This window comes from Ambystoma mexicanum, chromosome 1q (genome assembly GCF_040938575.1).
Source record: "Ambystoma mexicanum isolate Mex_15411 chromosome 1q, UKY_AmexF1_1, whole genome shotgun sequence".
Lineage (NCBI taxonomy): Eukaryota > Metazoa > Chordata > Amphibia > Caudata > Ambystomatidae > Ambystoma > Ambystoma mexicanum.
This window is the reverse complement of record NC_090922.1, coordinates 1,115,383,241-1,115,407,497: the sequence shown is the minus strand read 5'-3', so window position 1 is coordinate 1,115,407,497 and position 24,257 is coordinate 1,115,383,241. Positions and strand designations below refer to the sequence as shown.

Here is a 24,257-nt window from a genome sequence, read left to right as displayed (position 1 = left end):
TGGACAAACAACAAGCCTTATATCCTGAAGACCTGGGAGGATGGGGGGTGGGAGGGGAGGGAGGGGTGAAAGTGCCACATTTTTAAGGATGCCATACAATGGCAATGCAGAACCCTCCAAAAATATAATTTTGCCCTAACAGTGTGCAAATGCTGCATGTAATGACTATTGCAACAGGGTAGTCACACATTACTGGTGCATGATCTTTGTCAGAGTACAACATGTTTACCTTTATGCGTATAAATATTCGTAGATGCTTTGACTCTTTCTGAAATGCAACCCTAAGCTTATATACAGCCAGGTCAACAGGCATTAGTGCAACACATTATTACCCCTACATTCGCTTTTTGGTGCATTATACATTCAAGACAGCCCAATATGGCATAAACAAGTAACCGTTAAAGAATACGTCACACTTGCTGCGTCATCTCTAGGGCTCGCAATGAAGCTTTCAACTAAGGTAGTTCTTGTTGTTTACTCACCAGTGTGGCCGCTTAGAGCGTGTAAACCTTGTCCTCGTTGACAGTCAGTTGTATAGATATTGCAGTCACCTGCACCAGCACTTATTAAAATAGCGCCTCCACTTTCCGGACCTTCCATAAAAGCAAGGTCCCGAATTGTTCCATCATGCATACCAAACTCTAAATCTGGACCTAGAAGGAGGACAACAAAAATGAAAATGGTGTTAATGTGATGTTACGTCTACATAATGAAACTTGTCTAAAACAATCTATTTCTACAATGTTCTCCTAAACAGTGTGTACACTGTAAACCTGCAGGTACACCTGGTTATTCAACAGTGTATATACACTCTAAACATGCAGGTACACCTGGTTATTCATCTTCTATTGCATTATCAGCTTCTGTGAAATGTTGCCACCTGGTGACAGCACATGAAACTATAACAAAGACTCTTGAGGCCAGGGATACACAACACTTCTTAATGTGCACATCTGGCCAGAAACTGCAGAGCTGTACACACCAGTTCTAACATATATGGTAAGACAGATAGAAAGAGCTGATTGGTCCAGCCTGAGCTGGGGTTGATAAAGGAATATGGTCTCATTAGTTACGTTACTCAGTTGTCTGGTCTCTTTTCATCCCCTACTCTTAGGAACGGGATACAAACACAGATAATTGTTCGAATGGTGACAGTTTAGGCCAGATAAGACTTGGAGTGCCTGGTCCCATCCAGCTTCTGATCTGAAGCGTACTTTTAATGTTTGGCAAAAGGATGGGAGAATGCCACCTGCTGATGTCCTACAGGTACTGAAAATAATATCCCATAGAAAGACCATTAAGGTACCTCTGCTCTGATATAGTGGGAAAGGAGTTATGTTGTATTAGGTTTTGTTTTATGAATGTGCCCAATGCTGCAGAGGTCTCTTCTACTGCATGTTGTGCATTGGACATGAGAAAGAGAAGGCTGCTCTAAACCAAATGGTCCGAAACAGCTTCTAAAAGGTCAAATGGCTAACCATTTGCTGGAGAGAACCTTTAAGAGTATTCCAGAGTTGCACTCACCTTATTGTGAAAGGCCTTCCTCCAAATACCTAGGGAATGAATTTAGGGATAACTTGGAGTTGCGATGCCCGGATACACTTCACAGAGCCATATACAACCCTATTCTATATTGCACTAGCAGCCAACTTCGTTTTTGTGCATAGGGAGTGATGTGCTCCTGCAGTTTGACAACTCTCTCTGAGCATAATCTGTGTTAAACCATGCTGCACCGACTCAATTAAGGATCATTATCCTGGACAAAGTATATTTTCTTACGATCCTGCAGTAATGCAGTTCGCAAAGAGGTTTATCCTGCTGTGCGGCAGCACTGTAAGATCACTGGCAATGAACCTGCTGCAGACTGGCAGATGTAACAGACTTGATCTCCTACAGACTAATATGAGCAATATAGCCTGCAAATTATCAACTTAAGTTCAGAGCTATGAAGGTAGATGTCTGGACCCATTCTAGGTGGAGGGTGCAGGCTTGGCAATGGACCTGAGGGATGGATGGGAAGTCCACCTATTTGGTTTACCAGAGTGGGTACTGTGCCAGGACACTGATTAAATATGATCAACTGGATTGCGGAGGAAATTAACTTGGAGAGGGTGATGCAGCCATGTGGGGAACAACATGCAATGCGCACCTAATCCAGTGGGGGATAACAACGCACCTCTATTGTGACATGTCATGCACAAATTGTGATGGTGGTCATGAAGTGGCGAACACTGACCTTCAAGGACTCCATTGTGGACAAGTTTAGACACTAGGGAACAGGAAGGTGCTACCTGGACAGTGCCTCTAGGGATACATTTTTGAAGATTGTGACAACTTCCTGATCTCTTAATGGAGTGGTGGTCAGCCTATGTGTGCGATCGGACAGCTTAGACCCAGAAGGTGGAAAGGGGCTTTGCGGAACCACGGTTGTGACAACCTCAGGGGTTTAGTTACCACTAACATTGGAATGCTGCTGAACCACTACAAACAGTGGATCAGCATAGGGGCTTAACCACTATTACAAATTACGGAAATGTGACCGAATTACCATATCCTATGCGAACTATGTTGACTTCCACTCCAAGCCAGGATACTGTTCACGACTGCATATATCATCTACAAAGTAGTCATGTGGAATTTAGCCACCAGTTATGCTGGTGTGCTACACGTATCTGGTGGCACACACTCCTTGTGCAGCAAATCGACTAACTGGCTTGAATCACAACTTGTCTGCAAAGAGAGGATACACAAACAATCCTTCTCTTGTCATGCACTCACCCTCTGGAACATGATCCCGGTGTCGGCTTGGAATGCCCCCACAATTCTCCAATTTCACAAATCTCTCAAAACATGGCTCTTTCAACAACACCTGACACCAAGGACTAATTCCAATAGACACACACACACAGACGTCGCAGTTCTGCGCTATTGTTAAAAGATGCCAGCCCAAATGCTGTTTACCAGCGCTCTGTACAGCGCTTCGCTGCTCTCGAGCTAGGCCCTCGCTTTAAACAATAAAATAAAGCTCGATACTTCTCTTTCAACATTCCCCCTCAATGCACAGTTCCTTAGCAAACATTTCATCAGGACAATGCTCACTGCCAGGTTCTGAGCACCTTCTCCAACAGTTTTATTTTCTTTCTAACCTTTAACCTGTTTTTGTGAATTAACAATATGATAATGGCATTACTACACTGGTGGGGTGGGCTGTAACAGGTGATATTCTATATTATTTAACATGTATAGAGTTATCATCCCCTACGGCTGTTATACGACCTCAGCTTTGCCTTAGACCCATAAGTCAGGCGTGTCGATAACAATTGTTACAACCCTTCTAATCTGGCCGGTAATGCCTCATTGATGCTGCGGGTGGGTGGCAGTTGTGAGGCATATGCTGTGAGAGCCGAGCTGGCAGATTTATAAAGCGGCCGCCTTGGCACTGGGTGAATTAACCTGAGGAGTCAACAAAATGTACATGGTATATCCCTGCTCCTTGAGACACAGTGCTGAACATAAGGGAGTGGAACACAAGGATTATAGGAGAGAGTATATGCATGCCTAGTGACCAGACACACCCGCCCCAGGCACATTGAGCTTATTCCAGTACATGGATTATTAGTGATATGTGTTATTATTTCATTAGAGGGAAGGGGATGGGTGGCAACTGGCTACCTGCCAGTTGGAGAGGGAGATATGGGTGTTGGGGGATATGTTATATGTTTTTGCAGTTTAAGAGACTTTCCAGATGCTGTTCTCAAAGTGGGAACAGGGACATTAAAGAGGGCCTCAGTGTGAGGTTGCAGAAAATGAAAGGCAAGCTCTATGGTGAATGGCAGAGTTGCCCCATGCAATGAGGGAGGATTTGAGGGAGGGGAGATCAGAGTACAGATCCTTGCAGCTCTCATGGTCCCACCAACAAGCTACATCCATGGGATATCACTTGCTATTCTGTGAAAGTGAGTCTGTGATTGTCAATCATGCAAATGGATGACAAAGCCAGTGGGTCATCCATAGACTATCTGGCAGATGGGGTATTATACCTTCCTCTTTGCCCAGAGTTGACAAACTACTGAAAGCTCATGACAAAGCAATATCCCATGGATGTAGCATGTTGGTGGGACCACGAGGGGATAAGTGGTCCCACTGGTTTACTTAAACCTTTGACAAGCCAAGGACTACCTGCTGTACTAAATGAGCCAACATCTACTCCCAGCCTCTGGTATCTTCACCCACTCATACCGCCAACTATCAATTCAACTCCACCTTGTAGACAACACCTTTTGTCTTTATAGCCTATTCAGAATTCAGCCCTACCCCCTTCCCAGCCCACCCATTTTATCCTTTTGTTTGATGCATCTTTTTATCTTTCTGCTCTACTTACGTTTTCATACTATCCCATCACTGGCCCACACTTCTGATCTTTTTACACCACTCATCTCTTTAGCCTTTCACTTTTTACACCATAGGGCATCTCCCCTCTTTCCATTACTATCCCCTGCCCATCTTTTTAGCCCTTTTCCTCCGACACCCCAAGAGGACTCTTCCCTGTCTTAACCATGTTGTCCATCGTGTTCTCTTTCTCCCATGATGTAGGCCTGGGCTGCTCCTTTCCAACCACACCCTGACTTTCTTCCTCCCTAGGTCTGGTTGTTCATGCATTCCTGGGCTAGCATGACACTCCCACCAGCAACAGGAGACAGGGATCTGTAGTCTTGTCTTCTCTCACCTCTTACCTCCACCCTTATGGCAGGGGACATGTTCACCATTAACCATACAGCTGGGGTGGCTTGTCTACAATTGGCGACAGGATGGAGACCAGCCACTGATTACAGTGGTGCCACCAAAAATGAAAAGGGAAACCTAGTCTAACTTTTCATTTCAGGTCCCCAGCGGGCATGCCCATGTATGGCCCACTGGGGATGCATGCTGGGGAACTGCAGACCTAAATGTGCGTAGGGGGCGGTCCTGTGCGTCCTCACAGATTTAGGTCTATATGGGTGGGGAGATGGAGGCACTTCTCCTCTACTGTGCATGATTGGAACCCTTCCTGGTTCCTATCTGGGTGCAATGCAAGAGCCAGAGGCCTCCAGAGGAGCAGCGAGTCCGGAGCTGGAAAGAAACAGGTAAGGAAAATATTTGAATGTGTGTATGCAGGCAAGGCTGTCAAATGTGTTTGCTTGATATATGTATGTATGGTGCAAGCGAGGGGGTGTCTGTGTTAGTGCACATATATAAGAGTGCAGTGTGAACGGTGTGTATGGATGAGAGTGTGTGTTTGAATGAGAATGCAGTGCGGGTGTGTGCGTGCAGGTTTGATTGAGTGAAGCTGTATGGGTGTATGAATGTGTGTGTGCATGTGAGGCTGACATCTGAGAGGGTGCAAAGAGCAAGGACATGTTTTCTCACCATGGATGGCACTTTACATTAGCGGTAAGGGCAAAGTCAACATGATTAGTGTTTTCACATTGGGAGAAGGAGAATTTCTGCAGCCAGCAAACACATGGAGGCGCTCCATGTCCTCTTATTGTGCCGTGGCATTTTATAGTTGTGTTAAGGGCAAAGCCAACATGAGTGCTCTTGCAGAAGGGGCATTTGTGCAGCCAGCACAGCCAGAGAAATGGAATTTTTGTTACTGGTATCAGGAGTAAAGCCAGCAAGATAGTTATTTTACGACTAGATGAGTCTACATTCGTGCAGCCAGCAAAGACATGTTTCCTTACTACAGCATGCCATTTTTGTACTGCAGCATTAGCATTTTCTTATTTTACTGGTATCAAGTGTAAAGCAGCATGACAAGTGTATTATGTGGCTAGATAGGCCTACATTGGTGAATACATTTTATTACTGTGGAATGGCATTTTTCTATAGGGCAAAAAAAGGTAAAGCAAACATGATATGTTATTAGGTAGCTAAACTGCCTTGGATTGGAGCAGGCAGTGCAGATATATTTTCTTACCGTGTCATGGCAGTTGTTACTGGCATCAAGGGTAAAAGCCAACATGATGGGTGTTCTTTTGTGGTCATAATGGCTTATTCTCTTATTGTGGCATGCATATTGCATGGCAATTTCCACTGGCAAAGAAGCCAAAGGGTCTATGGTAATATTGGCATGCATTGGTACAGCCTGCATGAACATGTATGGGCAGAGTCAGCAAGGCAATGTTTTTGATACTGGCATAAAATGTGGGCAAAGCTGTCATGAAATGAGTTGGACAATGTTCCTGTGCATTGTTTGTTACTCAAAACTATTGTATTTGTTCATTTGTTACCATACAAGACTGAATGCAAACTGGCTTTTTACACACTTTTTCACAGAAACTGTGCTCTAAAATACACAATTTTAAACCTTCTTGGGGTTGAGGAGAACAATCCATAACCCCCCTCAGTTGGTTTAGGCTATCTCGCTAGGCTGAGTCACGCCCGCATATTCTTGGGAAATACTTAGGCCCAACCAATTTAAAAAAAAATCACCAGCCACTAATGCCATGCAGTTACAGAGCTTGGCTTTCATTTTCAGTAACCACATACTGAGGTATTAAATCCTCTACATTCTGTCCTCTTCAATTAATCTTTTCCCTCCACATGAGTATATATGGTGTATGAACATTGCGAATAGATGGACTGTAGAAATGGTCAGAAAATCTATGTTGATCCACAGAGAACATCATATTAATAAAGTATACATCTGAAAGAGTGCCAAAAGGGTACAATAGCAGATTAGAGGTGGTGAAGGGAAAGGTAGTACTGGTGAATCTTCATGGCCCCCAACTTAGATAATCTTATGTAGTTTGAGAATACAATGTGGATATGGCAAGATTTTCTGGGGTGCACAATAACAATGACTTATCTGATGAAAGAACAAACCACACACGAGACAAGAAAATGTGTTTCAACACCTCTATTAAGAAATAGAATGTGCGAGGGTGGAAAGAATGCCTACCAGTTCTAGGGGTGTTGCCTAATTTATCCACGGCAATAACTACACTAAAAAAGTGTCAAGGTGGGTGGTCTCAAAAGATGCATCTAAATGGTCACCTTCATTGTATTTCCTTATTATCAGCCTGATATCACCAGTGCACTTGGCACAAAACTCACTTTCAAGCATTTACATCTGTTACTTCTAAGTCCCGGGATATAGTGCCTCGCACACGTCTTGACAGTCCTACATGCAAATATTTCCCCCCCCCCCCTTGCTTTATTGCTTTAGGGTATTGCCTTGACACATATCTACCAGCAAGTATGTCCCCCTCCCTTTTACTAAGGTATTAACATGACACACTTCTACCAGCAAGTAATTAATCATCCTCGCATAGGACCATTGTTTGGCTGTTTTATTCACACAACCAGTCTCTGGTCTTTCTACTGAGGCAAAACTTAAGCCTTTAACAGAATCTTGACTCATCTTCCTGCTCAGTGGCTCCTGACAGGGTGTGAGATCTACACATCAATGGGCATGTAGCAATTCTTCTCCCTTTGGTTCTAGTCTCAATGTCTAACCAGTAATGTTCTTTCTATGGATTTTTCTCCCGCGGATTCCTCATCAGGTAGATATCCATTCCAGCGGCAGCTGCTCGGAAACATTTTCGACAGAGGGCGTAGTAAGCCTCAATATAGACTCCTCTTCACTCGACCGTACCACTCGTTGGCATTCGGATGTGATGTGAGCTGCATATAGACTATGTCACTGCGCCCCTGTACCTCAGTTCCCCACCTATTTTCCACTCGAGCTCAGCAGCTGCAGATGAAGAATCCATAGGATTAGACTTGAAAATAGCCACAAAATAATTTCATTTTTGTCTGCGAGGAACAGGACTGTACTGGAAGTCACAGACTGATGGTACTAATACAGCAATGCATCACACTGTGCCTAACACCTAATCATCATAACCACATCCCATTACAAGAAGACAACCAAAGATATATATCAGACCACTATCATAGCGGGGCCGGAGGGGAGGGTGATGAGGAATCTGCAGGAGAAGAATTCATAGAAAGAACATTATTGGTAAGTCATTTCTCCTTCAATGGATTGCATTCTCCCGCAGATTCCTCATCAGAGTCCCAAAGCAGTGCAGAGTACAGAGGCGGGATAAAAGCCCTCCGACAAGGAAGCTCTGCAATACTGCTCTGCCGGATTGAGCGTCCGAACCACGTGTCACATCCAAGCAGTAATGCTTGGTGAAGGTGTGGAGCGACGACCACGTTGCTGCTTGACTTGTTTCCTTTATTGGCACACCCATCTGCAATGCTGAGGAAGCCACCAGACCCCTCGTGGAACATGCCCTCATGCCTGCTAGCAGATCTTTAACTGCACTCTGATAACACTTTGCGATGCATAGGGTTATCCACTGAGAGATTGCCTGCTTGGACACAGCCAGACCCTTCCTGGACATAGAGAAAGCCACAACAAATTGATCGCCGCGCCTTCATTCTGCTGTTCTAGCCCCATAAAAGCTGAGCGCCCTCTTAGAATCCAGCCTGTGTAGCCTCTCTTCATCTCAGGCAATTTTCTTTTACTTCTGCAAGTTTGTCAAAGTGTATCTTGACAAACTGAATGTTGTTATCATGTGGATATGTTTGCAAGCCAACATCTATACGAATTGCTCCATTGACTACACCTTGTTCTACGTCAAGGTTACATTTTAGAATTACTCTTTTTACTCTGCAGTTTAGACACAAAGTCAATATTGTCTTCAATCCAGCTGTGTTGGAGATACATTTTTCTAAGCTATTTAGTCGTGCTGTTGCTTGATGACACACAGGAAGTGGCATGCAGTGCACTTCTTGTTTGTCTGTGTAGCCGATGTGCAGTATGGGTTGAATTTTGTTTTTCAACATTGTTTCATTGAATTGACTACATCTTGCAAGGGTTGGCATTAAGAACATGTATTTTAGATTTGGTTGAATTAATTGTTCCATGACATCAGCAGCAGATGTGTTTTGTCCAGATAGCTCATGGATTAGTGTACTATTTAAGATGGATTTTGCATCTTTAGTAAGCAGACCAGTTCTTATGCTTTTTAAAATGTTTGCATAGGTGAGGTCTGCAGACTGACACATGTTTTGAGTTAGTTCTCTGGAGTGAAAATGTTGCCAGAGATTACCTTTCCAACGCTGCCAAGCACCTTGCGAGACTTGTCCCTGCAGCATTACGGCCTGGGCCCGGGCCCTGCGAAGCACATCGCCACCCTGTGGATCGCCCCCCCCCCACTGGAGGATGACCCCGAGGAGGCAGGAGGCTGGTGAGCACCCAGGCGGAGGACTGGGACAAGGGAATCCGAGGGGGGAGAGGACTTTGGCACCTGAGGCCTATTGAGGTGGGCTACCGCACCCCCCACTCCAAACGAGGAGAGAGGAGCAGGGAGCAATGCGGGAGATCCCCGGCGAGTGAGTGGCCTGGGCCCCCCACATGCAGCAACTACCCCCGTGGATATACTCGGGGACAGAGGTGGTCATAGGAGACACCCGAGGGACCTGCAGGAGAGCACGTGGTGCCCCACAGTAGAAGTCACATAGATGTCGGGATACACCGTGGCAACCTAGGCTCTGCAAGAATGAGCTGAGGAGGTACCCGGAGATTGGGGGTACACGGGAGGTGTGGGCCCCCTGTTTAGGGCTGTGTGTATGCTCTCCCACCCCTGAACACTGCAGGCCCAACATACAGGCAGCGGGGCCCCTGGAGGGGCGAGAGAGGGCCCCTCACTTCTGTAGTTGCAAGAAAGACTGAGGGGAAGCTCCCCCACTGAAGGAAGTAGAGCAGTGGACCCAAGTGAAGGAGGACTAAGGGGGCGAAGGTGGAGGACGAGGGCAGAGGGATCTTTGTCTGTCCCCACTGTTGACTGCTGGATCAGGGCACTCGCGCCTGCAGAGGGAAGACTGGAGAGGACCACCAGCAGGTGTGGGCCTGCCCCCGGGAGATATTGCCACACAAGCCGGGTGCAAGAGCCTCTGTGTCCTGGAAAGGGCGAAATAGTAGAGTGACATAAGGATGGCATGTTGCACATAGAGATGGGGGGTGCGGGCTCCCCACCTCCCACGGTGGAGCTTGGAGGGGTATACCCACACAGAGGAGCGAGAGGTGGAAGGTGGTTGGGCCCAGTGTTGTGGTGGGCTCCCATGCTTAACCTGTTGAATGTGAGCAGCTCCTCGGCTGGCAGACAGTGAGCTTGCAAGAGACCCACCCAGATGCCCTCCAGGGTATGTATCTGGAAGGTGAACAGCCTGCAGGGGAGGACGTTCGCCACTTCGGCCAGCCAGGGACGCCGTATGGACGTGAGAAACAAGCTATCCAGTTTTGAGTATAGGCAGGGTTGAAACCTGGGTGGAGACGGGCCCGGACAACCATGGCGGCTGCTGGGGTGGATTCCTCAGCCACATTGATGGAGGAGATCAGGAGTATGCGGGCCGACAATCGGGGAAGGGTCGACAGAATAACTCAAATGATTGACAAGATGTAAGATAGACTGTAAGAGGTCTAACACAATCAGTCCTCCTCAAGGGACGCCTTGGAGATGCAAATGGACGTCAGAATGACAGAAACAGAAAGGAGAGAGGGGGAGATCACATTGAAGATGGACGACATTGAGAATTGAGAACGACGGAACAACCTAAGACTTTGAGATTCCAGACAAGGAAGGGGAGATGGCGATGAACCCGGAGAGGACCATTCTCAACATTACCAAACTCATCTTTGAGGATGACACAATAGATGAGACCAAAATAGACAGGATCCACAGGGCTAGAGGACCGGCAGGGGGCCCCAGATCGGTTCTCACCAGATTCCTTAATTACCCCGATAGGCAGAAGATTTTTGAGAGGGCAAGGAAGAAGGGCCCTGTGATGTATGGTAACTCAAGAGTAACGGTCTTCCAGGATCTGTCCTCACTAACGCTCACAAGGAGACGCTTGTGCTCACCCCTAACGAAGTGGATGAATGAGAAGGGTGCTCGATATTTGTTGATGGGACGAAGTACAAACTGTCCACCGAGGAGGAAATACGGAGAGCAACAAGCAACCTAGTGAGCGAGCCCAGGGGCTCATAAGGACCCGGGGAGCCTGAGGGGCAGGCCAATGGCAAGTCAAGGGACCCAAGAGACAATGCATGCCGGGGTCCCGGAAGTTCAGGAAGCTGAACACATCTCCAGCGGCTGACCCCATGACAACAGAGGATATTGTATCCATGTACATGTATATTGTATATTTTTCTAATACATGGATTATCGGGCGGGGGGGTGCGTGGAGGTGCCCTATCTGGAAGGTCATCTCGTGTGGGGGAGCACTAAGCCGTAAGGGGTTGGGTCTGTCCGCCGGTGGGAACGGCAGGGGAAGGGGTTAAGTGGTGTTGAGGGGCATGGTGGGGTCAAGGGGGGGGGAGGAAGTGTTGCTATTTTGTTGGGACCAGAGTGAGAGGGTCCAGTTGGTGGTTCGTTTTCACCCCAGTGATGTTAACTGGGGAGGGCCGGGCACCGTTTAGGGCTGGGGGAAGGGAAGGGAGGAGGGGGCAGGGGCGAGGGAAACTGGGACCGTAGACCTCGCTTAGTTTTGTTTTACCTTCCAGTGACATAATACACTGGGCCACGCTGTGGCTAACCGGGTGGCAAGGGCGATGGGCTCATACAGGCATTACATGATGGCGCACAGTAGTAAGGGGGCCCAGGAGTGCCGGCTGAGGATTGGAACTCTTACTGTAAAGGGCCTGAACTCACTGACCGAAAGCTTGTTGGTAGCGAGGGAATTTCGCAGGGTAGAGTTGGATGTGATGTTCCTTCAGGAGACTAAATTCTGCAAGGGGGAGGAAAGAAAGACCCTGGGTGGCTAACTGGGCCAGGTATACTGGGGGTCGGGCCCTCTGAGAAAAGCGGGGTTGGGTATCCTACTTAATAAGAGCACTTAAGTTGGAGGTATCTAAGGTATGGTCGGATGCAGAGGGGAGGGCCCTTCTGTACACAGGGACCATCAGAAATGCCACAATCTAGACTCCCAAACAAGGCCAATTGAGATTTTTTTTAAAGTAGATTCTCCCAAAAAAAATTGGTTCAAAGCTCGGGACACCTCATTATTGGAGGGGTTTTTAATATAGGGGCGGATGTGACTCGGGATAGGCAAGGGTTGCAGGACAGAGCACGGCGGGGTGAGGCCAGGTTACAGGGAGATTTAAGAGACTCTCGAAGTGTATGGATTGAGGGATATGTGGCACCACCTTCATCCAAATGAGAGGCGATACACCCTCTACTCCCCACCCCACAGGACCTTAACTAGGATCGACTATATCTACGCCTCAAGATATCTGTGGGAGGAAGCGCTGAACTCAGATTTCCGCGTCATCGTGGTCGGATAATGATATGGTTACATTGGACTTGGGATGGGCGGGTATGCGCCCAAAGGGCCCCAAATGGAGATGTAACAAGGACCCACTCTTCCGTTTGGAGATGACTAGGGAGGTTGTGGAATTCTTTGTCACTAATAACACAGGAGAGGTGGATATAAGGACAGTATGGGATGCAAGGAAGGTTACCTGGAAGGGGTGGGGGGTACTAATCAGGGAAGGCACACGGAAATAAAGGGAGCGTGACCTAATTGAGAGTAGGCTACAAGAGGAGATACATCGCCTAGATAAACGAGCACAAGTGAATGGGAGTGGAGGGAGGAAAGCATTAGAGAAGCCAGAGGGAAGAACTGCGACTTCTTGATGAGGGCAAGATAATACGCAACCTGCAATTCCTCAAGCAGAAATTTTATGAGAACGGGGATAAGGCTGATGCGCTCTTGGCTGCTAGACTAAGAGGAGAGAGGGCGGAAAGGGGGGTGAAGGAGATTGAGGGGGAGGGCAAGCGACTAGTATCATCTACGAAAGGGATCCAGGAGGCATTTGCCTCATTCTATGAGACGCTATACAAATCAGAGCACACCCCGGATGCAGGAGGCATTGCAGAGTATTTGGCCGATATTCCCCTGCCCAGAATGAAGGAGGAAGAATCTGCCTCATTGACGGCTCCTATAATGGTAGAAGGAATTCGGAAGGCAGTAGGGAGACTGCCCAGTGGTAAGGCCCCAGGGGAGGATGGGTTTACTGCAGGTTTTTATAAGACTTTTCTAAAGGTCGTCCCATTCATGACGGAAATGTTCAACGCGATAATGAAGACGGGGAAGGCGCCTGAGTCTTTATCCAGGGCTCTAATTTCAGTAGTTACTAAAGAGGGGAAGGACCTGAAATATGTGATGCATACTGCCCGATCTCCCTGCTGAATATTGACGCTAAGATATACACCTGGGTGCTGGCAGCGAGGCTTGAGGATTATATGCCGCACTTGATCCGTCCGAATCAGGTGGGGTTTATCAAGGGCAGGCAGGGGGCGGACACAATGTGGAAAACTCTGCATTTGATGCATGAGGCCAGCGGAGTGAGGGGGGAGGACCCCTCCCTTCTTTCGATTAGTGCTGAAAAGGCAGGAAGCCATGAGATCTAAGAGGCGGAGGAAGCCGCTGGTAGACTGTCATGGCTCTGGAAAAGCTTGACCATTTGCCTGACACTCTTTCTTCGGGGGGTAAAAAGCTTCCCCACCCAAGTGTCCAAGACTGTGCAGATGAACTGGAGCTTCTGTGCTGGTGGTACATTGGAGATCCAGGGAGAAGCCCAAAACCGTGAAGCAGAGAACAGGTTTCCTGGAGCTGAGCTGACACCTGCTCCGGAGACCTTCCACGGATCAGCCAGTTGTACAGGTATGGGAATACATGAACACCGGATCTCCTGAGGTGTCCCGCCACCGCTGTCATAAATTTGGTGAAAACCCTGGGCACGAATGTTAAGCCAAAGGGAAGCACCTCGAATTGAAATGAGTGTCCCCCGATGACTAATCTCAAGGATTGCCTTGTCTCCTGAACGTTTTCTTAAAAATGGTAGACAGTACTGCCATTCGACGAGCTGCAAGGCCCAGGCCTTGGAGGTTATCTCCTTCCACCTGACTAAGTGCTCGGAAAATCTCCTTCCAACAGGGTAAACATGAGGGGAGAACTCAAGCGGCTAAGTGGGTGCTGCCACCACAGTCTGCTGACCCCTAGAGGTTCCTCTGCCCTGCCCGGTATGCAAGAAATGTGTCTGCCCTTGTCTGTCTTGCGGGAGCTGTGCCCTCTTACCAAACAGAATGTACCACCTGTAGCCTCTTCCTCTAGAGGAAAAGCTGAAAGACTGCTTTGCAGGTTGTTGCACAGCTAAGCCCAGCGACTTGGCAGCCAATTTAGAGTCCTTGAATTTCTTCAAGGATTCATCGGTCTTAGTGCCAAACAGATGCTCACCATCAAAAGCTATGTCGAGAGGTTTTGCTTGGACATTTGGTGAGAATCCTGAACTGTGAAGGTAGGCTGACCACCTTAACACAGTAGATGTCCCCATTGCACACCTTACACAATCTGAAGTGTCCAGGCCCGGCATGCCATCTCTTTGCCATCATCAATCATACACATGAAACCATCCCTAGCTTCCATCCCTAGCTTCACCAGTCGGGATGTGCTCTGCAGCTTCCGCCATGAGTTGCAACAGCCGTGAGATTACTTAGCAAATGCGTATGATGCATTGTCTGGCTTCAGGGCCATGCTACCTGAAGAGAAGATCTTCTTGGGCAGGGGATCCGTCTCCTTGAATTCCCTGTTTGTAGAGAGGTCAGACATGGCTGGCCTAGAACGTACTGTAGTGGCTTGCACCACTAGGCCTTCTGGTGTGGGGTGGGAAGACAGAAAAGGTAAATCCCCCTAGCCGGCTTGTATTTCCATGTAAGCTCTGTATTCACAGCTGGCATTGAGCAGGTCCTCAGCCACATACTGTGACGAATCTGAACTATTTGTCCCTTCTCCCCAGACGTAAACCACCCCCTTTGAGGCTAGGAAGGTGAGCCCGCTCAGCAAGTCCCTCCCTAGGGGTCTGGGCGAATGGGACCTCACAGGGAGTGACTCCCCTCTTGGGACAAGGACTCCCATTCCTGCAAGGAACTCCCTGTCCAGAACACATTATTCACCTACATGGGAGTCGGAAAGACTGCTGTTAACTCTGTTTTGGATTTACCGAATAGTGACATTTTTTAAAAATCTGTTTGGCTTCAGGTAATGCTGGATTCTGCCTGAACACCACAGTCAAAGAATAACGACACACCCCTTTTGTTTGTGATGACGTACATAAAACGATGTGGAACCTTGAATGGAGGAGAGTGAGTACTAAGCAGAGACAAGCCTCTGATAGGAAGACATCCTGGAGGAGGCAGCCATGCTAGACTGTGGAGCCAGCAGTAGTATGGAGACTGAACGAGGCACTCGCAATGCGCCAGAAGGCTAACATCCTGACCACCAAAGGAACCAAGACCGAGAAAGAGACAGAGCCGGTAACGAGAAGTACATTAGCTGCCCAGCAGAAGGGAAGCAAACGCTCCCGAAGATGTAACGCCGTTGTGAGGGGCGAACAGTGATATTCGAAGCTGGGAAAGCCACATAGGTTACGGGAGCCTGATAAACCGAGCAGGCCGACCCCCGACCAAAGTTGAGCTAAAGCAAGCATATCAGAGGGCCAGAGGGCTATCAGAAGCCCAAGAACCATGAAATATAACAAACAGAAAAGGAGAGAGGGAGAATCCTCAAGTACGAAACAAGAACATTGTCAAGTACTAAGTCGGAAATGGTGGAATTGTATTAAGAAAACATACAGAAGCTGCAGAGAGGTTGTGAACTGTGTTATGAGACATTGATAAACTTTTATTTTTAAAAACTTTGAAAAGGAATCCAAGGGCCAGGCAGAACCTAAGGATAGAGGCTATTGTTTCAGCCTCAAAATGGTAGGGCCAGGTAGCTAATAGGATTCAGACTGAGGACTATTTCTTTTGGACGTTGGGCACCTTTACTTTTAGTTGGTTAGGCAGGGAACTGCCTTCTTAGCAGTAGGGCTAGATAGGCATTTTCTTTTTTATTTAATAAACACACAATTAATATGGCATACCTTTGTCGAGTCCTCCTTCTAGTTCGGCACATATGGTGTTAGAGGTGGGATGTCGGCCATCCGCTATAAATTGGGAACCCCTACTATTTACGTAGTGGACAAAGAAGACCAAAGCCCCGACTCTGGCAACTCCGCAGTCCATCGTGTTTGATGTATATATTATAGTAAACATTATTATCCTGGCAAATGAAAGGTTCTTAATCCCAATAGTTCTAAGCATGTCCCCTCCACTGGAAACCTACAACAGGCTAGCAACCAAGTCTAGACTCGCCAAGCAACATGTGTTAAAGGTTATTTATTTTTTATCTATTTTATCGGGAATTTGTAAGGCGCTTATACATCAAGTAAATTGTGTTTCAAAGCACCCACAGGGCAACGGGAAGGGAACAATGAAAACAGCAAGACGATGGTAAAAGCAAAATACAGAAAAAGAAAAAGGCGGTCCTACTAGGCCTTGTGAACATTGAATCGTGCAAGTGCAGAGAGAGAGAGTGGACAGGGGAGGGGTGAAGTGCTAGGCAGACCATGGCAAGGCAACCAGTAAGTGCAGAAGTTGGTTGCGAGGCAGCTAGTAAGTGCCAGGCAGTGACTACAAGAAGGAAGAGGGGTCACCAGCCCATAGAGTAAGTGTAGGCCTGTGCGGCATGAGGCAGCACAGGCCAAGAGGTGCCTGAAGGCAAGTGCATGGAAGGGCGGATGCTGCGTGACGGTCGGATAGAAGACCAGGGCCCAGCAGGACACAAGAGCCCAGGCCACCAATCACAGCTACTGTGGGGGTTTAGCAAGGGAGGGAGAGAGGGAAGGAGGTGGAGAGGAGGAAGGTCTTGAGGTGTTTATGGAATGTGAGGAGATCCGGTTCAAGGCGGAGAGGAAGGGTGAGGCTGTCCCAGAGGAGGGAGCCAGCTGAGGGAAGGGAACAGCTGCCTGATCTTTGCTTAGAGAAGCGCTTGACAAGCAGAGAGTTGGAGCCAGGGGATCAGAGGGATCTGGAAGGAGAGTATTTGGTAAGAGCAAGTTGCAGATAGCATGGTCCTTGGCCCCAGGCAGCCTTATGGATGATACAGCGGGACTTAAATTTGATCCTTGCAGCAACCGGGAGCCAGTGGAGAAATGTTAGGGCTGAAGAGATGCGGTCCCTGGCCTTGAGGCCAAGGATAAGTCTAGCAGCCCTATTCTGGATTAACTGGAGGGGACGGACAGAGGAAGAAGGTAGATTGAGGAAGCAGCTGTTGTCTCGGGAGGATAGCTCAATGGCAACGTGCTCGCCTTGGAAGAAAGACGACACGGAGCAACACAGGTTCGATCGCCAGGTCTGCGCTTAGAAACCTATGGGTATTAAGAGTGTTATAAATAACCTATTATTATTATTATTATTATAGTCCAGCCTTGACAGTACCAGAGCTCTGGAGACATTGAGCTTCTGGGAGAAAGTGAGGAAAGGGAGGATGCCTTTTGGGAGGTAGAGTTGGAAATGGGGGTTCTTGGCAGGGTCCAATATGTGAGTTGTGAAGGAGAGAGATGAGTTGAATATAACTCCCAGGTTTCTGGTCTCAGGGGAAGGTGGGGGGGAGCCCACCGAGGGTGGCCAGAGTGAGGGGAGAAAAAGGGGAACCGGAGTCCCGATAGGAAGAATCTCAGTCTTGCTGGCATTGAGACAGAGGTCATTGGAGGTACACCAAGACAGGAAAGCAGACAGGCAGTCGGGAATGGCAGAGGCGGTCAGAAGAGATGCAGAGGGTAGTCTAAAGAAGAGTTGGGTGTCGTCTGCATAACACTGGAAGTGAGATGAAAAAGTGGAGATAAGGTGAGCAAGGGGGGGGTGAGATAGATGTTAAAGAGCCATGGTGAAAGGGTAGAGCCCTGGGGAATGCCACAGGTGGAGAGAGAGGTAGGCGAGGAGAAAAAACCCAGGATAACCTGGGACGGACGGCCAGTGAGAGGTCAGCCAGTCCAGTGCCCACTCCAAGATGTCAAGGGTATTGTGGAGCCGTTTTATGCCTATTGAGTGGTTAACTGTGTCAAAAGCAGAGGATAGATCGAGAAGGATGAGAACAGCAGGTGAGTTGGTGTCAAAATAGGCAAGCATTTCTTCACAGGTGTTCAGAAGAGCACTTTCCTTGACCCTGGATGCTCAGAATCCAGATTGAGGGTCGTGCAGGCAACCAACAAGCTCTGTATGCTGGGTCAGTTGAGGGGAAGACCAACTTCTCTAGAAGTTTCCCAAGGAAGGGAGTGATGGAGATGGGGTGGTAGTTTGTTGGGCATGAGTGTCAGCAGTAGGCTTTTTTCAGGAGGGGGCACACAAGAGAGTGCTTGAGGGAAGAGGGGAAAGAACCTAGTGGCAAGATAGTGATTGCAGAAATCCGCAAGTGCAGGGGCAAGGGAGCCAATATTGTCCTTAATAGTCCTGGAAGACCAGGGGGAGACCTGTTTGGAAGAGACCTTCATAGAGCAGACAACTCTAGTGACCTTGTCCGAAGTGATAGGAGAGAAGTAGGAAAGAGTGGATGAAGGCGGAGGGGCAAGGGTGGCAGGGATTGAAAGGATGGGGGGATAGGGGCAGAAGAGAGAGAACTCAGGGTGTCCATAGTTTTAGCAGTGAACTGGGTGGCTAGTGCAGACGGCCTGGGAAAGAATAGGTGATATAGAGACTGCAGAAGGATTGGCTAGTTCCTTACAGATTTTAAAGAGTTCAGCCATGTTGTTAGAAGCTCCAGAGCCGCTGGCCTGGATGCGATTGGGATGAAACTTTGAGATGATCTTTTAGCCATCAGCGCAAAGGGACTAAAAAACAGTGACTGAGCTGGCACTGAACCACGTCGGTGAGAGCGAGGAAGTCGAGGTCAAACGCTTCAAGGAGGAGGCAGATGTTTGAAGAATGTTTGACAGCAGATCGAGCATCGAGTGTGGCTAAGTGAAGCCGGTCACCACCTTTAAAGGTTTTCCGAGGAGAGGTTCAGGGGGGTGGTACACCCATTGGAGGTGGTGAAGGAGGTGCTGAGAGAGGAAGGAGGAGTGGCCGGAACAGGAAGGAAGTTGATGAGAGATGGCAGGTGCCAGTCAAAGAGGAGATATGCTTGTTAGGTTAAGGAACCTGGGCCATGAAAGTGCCATTGTGATGGACATTAATAATGCACCTAATAATGCAGCTAAGAGAACTTCCCTCCATTAATGGGTGAAGACGAGAAAGGGGAGAGCATGGAGATCAGATGTGGAGTCCATAGGTCTGGAGAGGGGACAGAGAAGAAAATGTAAGTGACAATATGTCTGGAAGTGGCACTGACATAGGTGTCTGCAATAGGTAAACCAGGATTGCAAGAGAGGCAATCTTTTTTGAGTTTCTTCCTTCCAGCCTTAGTGAGAGAGGGGGACAGGTGATAGCATAGCAGTTATAGTAGATAGGAGAGATGGAGCTAGTCATAGCAATAGGAGAGAGGGGAGTGGAGTAGATACCGCACAGGCACCAGGTAGCTTACTAGTCGGCCTAGTAGCCGGGGGCTGGTGGGTAGTTTAAAAAACACACCTTGATGTGAATTTCCACAAAAGCACTAAAATAGAACAAATGGAGCTTGTGACAATTTTAAAAAGTACACCTAGATGTGAATTTCCACAAAAGCACTAAAGTAGTGCAAATGGAGGTTGCAACAATTTATAAAAGCACACCTAGAATTCACTAAGCCAGCGTGCGTCAGTGCAGCATTAGAGAGAGTTAGGCACAGAATGCCATAGAAGTGAGTGACCATAGCGAATAAGGAGAGGATACAGATTAGCAGTGAGGGCTCACAGGGGAGGCAAGCGTCCGTAGGCATTCAGGTGAGGAATGTAGGGGCATGATAGATCCCGACTATAGGGAGCAGGTGAAGGTGAACCTCCATAACCATGGGACTACACCATATCTGATAAAAGAGGGGGAGACTGTAGCACAAAGGATCGTTGAAGAAGCCCTCAACCCAGTACAAGAGGCCTGATCTTGTCTTTGGCGAAAGGAATGATCCAACCCTAAATGAAGCCTTTGGGAGGGTAATTTTGGATGAACAAGGACATAGTCAAACCTGTCCCTTCTTCTTTATAAAGAAAGGGTTACTCTATTGAGAGGATACTGGGAAAGATGGTCTTAACAGAACACAATTGGTGATCCTCTGCCGTCATGGGAGGATAGTGCTGGAGCTGGCCCATTTCCATCTAACGGATGCCCATCAGGTAATAGGAAAAACCCAAAGCCAATTAATACCCTGTTTCTACTGACCCGGAGTATTTGCAGATGTGAAAAATTAAATTTCTACCTGTGAAAAAGGAAAGGTTTAACCAAACCCTAAAAAGAATACTACACAAGCTGGTAGAGGCCGATGATAGAAATTGGGATGTTACGATTCCCTGGGCTCTCTTTGCAGTTAGGAAAACACACAAGCAGCTTCTAGGGTATTCCCCCTTTTGGGTTATTATATGGGCGAGGACCTCAAGACGTACTGGATATGCTAAGAGAAACCTGGGAAGAGAGAGCTGAGGCCATCCTACCCATTTCCCAGACAGCCCAGAAGCTAAAATCCCATTTGGCTGCTGTTCGGGAAATCGTAAAACATCAGTTAGGTAGGGCCCTAGAACATCAAAAGACCCTTCATGACAGACAAGCAGTAGGCCAATCTTTCTCCGTTGGGGAATCTGTCTTGGTTCTCCTTCCTACCACAGAGAACAAAATGATCTCTAAATGGTATAGTCCTGTATATAATTCTTGAGAGAAAACGTCCCTTGAATTATGTCATGGCCCAACCAGATAGACATCAGAAGACATAAATCTACCATGTGAACCTGTTGAAAGAGTGGAAAGTCGATCCGGTAGAGGAGACTTCTATAACCACGGCCAGCCTGCTTACTGACCAAGACCTAGAACACCAGTTAGTCCCTAACCATCTACCAATTTCCCAACAAGAAGATCTTCATGATTTACTGAACCAATTCCCAGAGGTCTTCTCTGAACAACCAGGGAGAATGCAGTACTCTTTTCATAATATAAGGACACACTCTGGGCAAACAGTAGATTTAAAACCTTTCTGAATCCCTGAGACAAAAAGAAATATTATTGAAATGGAGCTCCACAAAATGCGCACAGCCATCATCATTGAGCCCTCTTAGAGCCCATGCTCCTCCCCCATCATTTTAGTGGCAAAACTGGACTAGACTTGGATGTTCGATAGAGATTTCAGGAAACTGAACAGCATTTCTACGTTTGATAATCTCCCCCTGCCATGAATAGATGAGCTCATTGAGAAGTTCGGGTCATCTAAATATATATCCACCCTGGATTTAACCAAAGGATACTGCCAGGTACCCCGAAACCCCACTGGGGGCAAAATTTAAAGTACTCCCCTTTGGTTTGCACAGTGCTACTCCCACATTCCAGAGGCTAATGGATACGATTTTAAGACCATACTCTGTCTTTTCTGGAGCCTATTTGGACGATATTATAATACACAGTAAAAACTGGTCTGAACACATGCACCATCTTTATGCAATCGCTAAAGCCCTCAGGAGAGCAGGTTTAACCGCAAACTTGAAAACATTTCATTTGGCTCAGGCAGCTGTAAAGTATCTGGGCTACTTCACATGAAATGGACTGATTTAACTTCAGGTGGAAAAAGTTGAAGTGGTACAACAAACACCTGTACCTAAAACCAAGAGAGACCTTCGAGCTTTCCTAGGATTGACAGGCTACTACAAACGTTTCAAACCTAATTATTTCACTTTGGCAGCCAATTTTACAGACAAGCTGAAGAACTCTCACCCACAAAAGCTTGTCAGGGGAAAAGAAGATCAACAAAGCTTTGAAGGCTTAAAACAAATCTTATTTCAAGAATAGGTTTGAGTGCGGGTTTTGGAACACTAGAGGGCACGCACATCTCTTTGCAGACAACCTGGAAAAACTATGGAACCTGGACATAATATGTCTGCAGGAAACTTGGTTGGTAGTTCCCCCATGTGTGGATGAGTTTGAGATGGCATTTAATCAGGCAATCTCAAATAAAAAGGGCCGCTCGATGACTGGCTTAATGACCTTAGTAAGAAAAAACAGAGGTTTGCGGATTAAAAAAGCATGGAACATTGATGCATATAGTCAACTCACAACAATCTCACATAGGGACGAGAGTGGGAAGGATAATCCCAGTCTCCATTTATTAAATATATATTGGCAACATCAGAACGCTGGGGAAACAATTTTCTTGGACAAAATTTGTGACACTCTGGATGAAATAAGAATCCAAAACCCAAATGATGAGTTGATCATATGTGGTGACCTGAATATGGAACTGATAGCCCAGAGTGGAAAAAATGTATTCAAGAACCCGCAGGCAAAAAAGTCCCAAGAACTGACCAAGCTGTGGATGGAAGAAATGGATCTGAGGCAAATGAGTATGCTGAATGGTGGCCTTCAGGGGGATATACCGCCAAAAGAAACCTGGGAAAGGGGGTCCCAAAAATCCATCTTCGACTACTTCTTTGTCTGTGAAACACTCTCAAAAAAAATGTTACACATAGAGGTGATAAGTGTGAAGGAAAGTGACCACAACTTGGTTAAAGTTGCATGGGAAGTAAAGAGAAGAACAAACTCCAAAATGTGGAAGGATGAAATTGAGATTGAGCCTGGTCAAAAAAGAGTGAGGCTAAAGGAAACCAACATCGAGGAGGTCATAAAACAATTGAAAACGGATGACAGAGTAATTGCCTATAAAGAGTATGACACGCTTTTACAGAAGTACACTAAAAAGTCTGGCGGAGGAGCAAAGAATTAATTTAAACGCCATGCGTACGATCGTGAGATAGTGCTGAGAAAGAGGGAATTGAGACAACAAATAAGAGCCCTCGGAGACTTGAAACAAACAGCAGCCAGAGAGGCAAAAAGGAAACTAAAGTCTCGATATAAGAGGTGGATTAGGGGCCATAAATATAACATGCAGCAACAGGATGCAGAAAAGATGCTAGCATCATTAGACAGTAAAAATATGAGAGAATTCTGGGCACTAATCAACGATGAATGTACAACACAAGGAGCTTTGTTGACGAATATGGTCTCAGACCAACAATGGACTGAACACTACTTGAAGCTCTTTAAAAAGCAAGGAGAAACAAAACAAAAAAAAATCTGAGTTAAAATCTACTGGTTGGGATATCGAAATTTCAAAAGATATTTTGGAAACAATAAAAAAATAGTTCATCGAGAGCTCCGGGACCCGATGGCATAACAAATGCAATGCTAAAGGAGTACCCAAATGAGTGGGCATAGTTATGCAAAACCTTATTTGACAAAATAATGAAAGAAGGTTCCATCCCAACATCATGGAAATCCGCAATAATAGTGCCAATCTTTAAGAAAGGCGAAAGGTCAGAACCTAAAAACTACAGGCCTATTGCCCTGCTTGATGTGTTAGGAAAAGTGTTCGCAACTCAAATACTATCACGGTTAACATTATGGATCACTCAAGCTATATATAATAATAATAAATGTATTAAAGATGGAAGCCTTAAGAAAAGGAACAAAAGTTTACGCTGCATTTGTGGACTTAGCCCACGCTTTCGATGGAGTTGATAGAGAGCTCCTTTGGGAAACGATGTTGAAGCTAAGATGCCCGCCGAGCTTGATGATGGCCATAAAAGAACCACATTATGAGACAAATGTCAGAATTCGTCTGGACCAACGAGGAACACTTACAGAACTAATTAAAACCACTAGAGGCGTAAAACAGGGCTGTCCGCTAGGCTCCACCCTATTTAAACTATTGATCGCAGACGTGGGAGAAACCCTGGAAAAGGTTCCAGCCTTCCCCCCGAAAATAAATGGGAATCAGATAAGCTGGCTAATATAAGCAGATGACATCATCCTGCTGGATTTAATGCTAGTGGGTCTCCAAAGGAAATTAAGTGCACTTGAAGATTACATTAAGAATAATGGGCTGGAAATAAATGCAAAAAACCCGGAGATTGTGCAGTTCTCCAATCTAAATAGTCAGAAAAGAACAAAGAAAAATCAATCAATTTGGAGCGTGGGAAACGTGACCCTCAGAAGATCGTAACAAGTTACATACTTGGGTGTACAACTAAGTGCCAGCATTTCAGATGACCCAATGATGAAAAGAATAAAAACCAAATGCAAAGCGTTTGCAGTTCAAGGGGCGATGCTCCATAAGAAATTTGGAAAATTTTCATACCAACCAGTAGTAACTTTCTATAAAGCGAAAGTTATACCGGCCTTGATACATGTAGCCGAAGCAATGTTAGGATGCCCTTTCGG

At 46.8% G+C, this 24,257-nt stretch overlaps 1 protein-coding gene across 4 annotated transcripts in view; it reads right to left on the bottom strand.

Moving 5' to 3' along the window:
* The window catches only part of WDR47 (WD repeat domain 47), a 1,275,124-nt gene that overhangs the window by 115,947 nt on the left and 1,134,920 nt on the right, over positions 1 to 24,257 (bottom strand). For all 4 annotated transcript variants that reach the window (XM_069641848.1, XM_069641845.1, XM_069641847.1 and 1 more), the window contains exon 12: positions 483 to 653. In XM_069641848.1, coding sequence (XP_069497949.1) covers positions 483 to 653 — 171 coding nt within the window. The remainder of the gene's footprint in view (positions 1 to 482; positions 654 to 24,257) is intronic.